Genomic DNA, 2,424 nt, shown 5'->3' on the forward strand with positions numbered 1-2,424 from the left:
CCTCTGCTTTGGCTCCAGAGCACCTGGGATAGCATTTTCCAATGTTGCGCTGGGACTGACTTGTACTCCCCAGCGTGGGGGTAGAGAGTTTAACTTCAAGTATCAGCATATAGTGCTTGTCTGGAGGGTACAGGCAAGACTTTGTTATTCCCTATCTCCTGACTAAAGCAGATATAATGAATCAGTGATTTCTTTTTCTTCCTGAGACTGAACATGTTCATCATCCTTCTTGAGACTGCAAAGCAGCTACCAGCAAACAATTCTATTTGGCATCTAAGACAAAACTACTACCCACTGAGACTCCTTCCAAATATCCTATTCTTCCTGCAGATGGGTGAAGCCTCCTGGAGGATGGGGCAATCAAATCAGTCAGTGACCTCAGACTTCACTCTCATGGAGCTCTTTAGCCACTCAGGGCCACATCTGGTCCTATTCTCCCTTGTGGTTATCATATTCACAGTGGGTCTTCTGGGCAATGCCATCCTGCTCTTCCTGATTCACACAGACTCCAGGCTCCACACGCCCATGTACTTCCTGCTCAGTCAGCTCTCCCTACTGGATATTGGCTTTCCACTGGTCACCATCCCCAAGATGGCAGCCAACTTCTTGCAGAGAGAGAGTTCCATCTCCTTTGGGGGTTGTGCAGCACAGATGTTCTTCCTGATGCTGATGGGTGTCTCTGAGGGTGTTCTGCTATCCCTCATGTCCTATGACCGCTATGTGGCTGTGTGCCACCCCCTGCATTATCCTGTACTCATGAGATGTCAGGTCTGCCTGCTCATGGTGGGCACCTGCTGGCTGTCCGGTGTGCTTGTGGCCTCCATCCAGACCTCCATCACCCTGCACTTTCCCTACTGTGCCTCACACACTGTGGATCACTTCTTCTGTGAGCTACCCGCTCTGCTGAAGCTCTCTTGTGAAGACACCTCTGTTTATGAGCTGTCGCTGTCCATCTCAGGAGTGCTGATCTTGCTGCTGCCCCTGTCACTCATCGCCGCCTCCTACAGCCATGTGTTGAGGGCCATTCTCTGCATGCACTCAGCAGAGGCCAGACACAAGACCTTCACCACCTGCTCCTCTCACATTACTGTGGTGGGGCTCTTTTACGGGGCGGCCATGTTCATGTACATGGTTCCAGGCACCTACCACAGCCCACAACAGGACAATATGGTCTCCCTCTTCTATAGCCTTGTCACCCCCACACTCAACCCCCTCATCTACAGCCTGCGAAACCAAGAGGTTCGAATGGCTTTGGTCAAGGCCCTTGGAAGAACTGGCTTTAGGTAAAAGAGATGACCTCATGGAGCTTTCTGGGTTGTTTCTGGGACCCTCCCTTACAATTGAGGCCTATCTTTCATTTGCAATTCACGTGGTGCAGGTGTACTATATCCAACTCCCTTTCTCCTCCCAGACTTGCTTTTTCTCTTGGGGATTCATAGAAAACAAAAACAGTGAACCCAATCGCTTAAATAAGAGAAGAGGTTGTTTGGTTGAGGTGTTTTTTTTTTTTCAGTTTTAAGTAGAAGGAAAATTTTACTAAAATAATGTTAATCCAACAGTTTGTGGATATTTTGGTCCTGTTAGTGTCCTGGCTTACACTCCATTCTTATGCATTTCTGCAGAGTGAGTGATGGGCATGGGATCCCATCTCTGAAATCCAAGTAAGAAACGAGATATAGGAGCTAGTGTTCCGGCAGTGATGCTCTGAAAGTCCCTGCCCATGGTGGTTCTTAGCAGTTCTTTGTTTGAGTCATATTTTTTAGGTTTTACAGAAGTGGCAGACTGTCACTCAAGATGACCCTGGTTGGAGAGTCCAAGCATGTGTTCCTTTTACTATCTCAACTTTTATGAAGCAGAGATGTAAGCTGGTGAAACCCACTCTTACCTGAATGTCAAGACTCCCTAAGATTGGATGCTGCCATTTTAAAACTTTTGTTGTCATCACCATTGGGTACAAAGTTAAGATTACTCAATTAAGGATTTCCAGAGGAATAATACATCCCTATTCTTTGTCTTTTTTTTTCTTTTTTTTTCCATAATATTTTATTGTCAAATTGTTTTCCATACAACACCCAGTGCTCTTCCCCTCAAGTGCCCTCCACCATCACCACCACCTGTCTTCCCCCATCCCCCCTCCCCCCCAACCCTCAGTTCATTCTCAGCTTTCAATAGTCTCTCAAGTTTTGCATCCCTCTCTCTCCCCAACTCTCTCTCCCTCCTCCGTTCCCCCTGGTTCTCCATTAGGTCTCTCTTGTTTTCCTGCTAGATCTATGAGTGCAAACATATGGTTTCTGTCCTTCTCTGCCTGGCTTACTTCACTCAGCATGACACCCTCAAGGTATATATTCACGATGGAGTACTACATGGCAATGAGAGGGAATGACATATGGCCCTTTGTAGGAAAGTGGATGGACCTATTCTTTG

At 47.1% G+C, this 2,424-nt stretch overlaps 1 protein-coding gene across 1 annotated transcript; it reads left to right on the forward strand.

Annotated features, from left to right (window-relative positions):
- Positions 1 to 351: 351 nt before the first annotated feature.
- On the forward strand, positions 352 to 1,287 carry LOC115273380 (olfactory receptor 2Z1-like). Its single transcript, XM_029916409.1, has one exon. The coding sequence runs from the start codon at positions 352 to 354 to the stop codon at positions 1,285 to 1,287; it is 936 nt and encodes a 311-aa protein (XP_029772269.1).
- The last annotated feature ends 1,137 nt before the right edge of the window (positions 1,288 to 2,424 follow it).

The sequence above is a fragment of the Suricata suricatta genome, chromosome 12 (assembly GCF_006229205.1).
Source record: "Suricata suricatta isolate VVHF042 chromosome 12, meerkat_22Aug2017_6uvM2_HiC, whole genome shotgun sequence".
Lineage (NCBI taxonomy): Eukaryota > Metazoa > Chordata > Mammalia > Carnivora > Herpestidae > Suricata > Suricata suricatta.

Bases quoted from the DNA above. Each gene is read 5' to 3' on its own strand.
- LOC115273380 (XM_029916409.1), top strand. From the start codon at position 352: ATGGGGCAATCAAATCAGTCAGTGACCTCAGACTTCACTCTCATGGAG.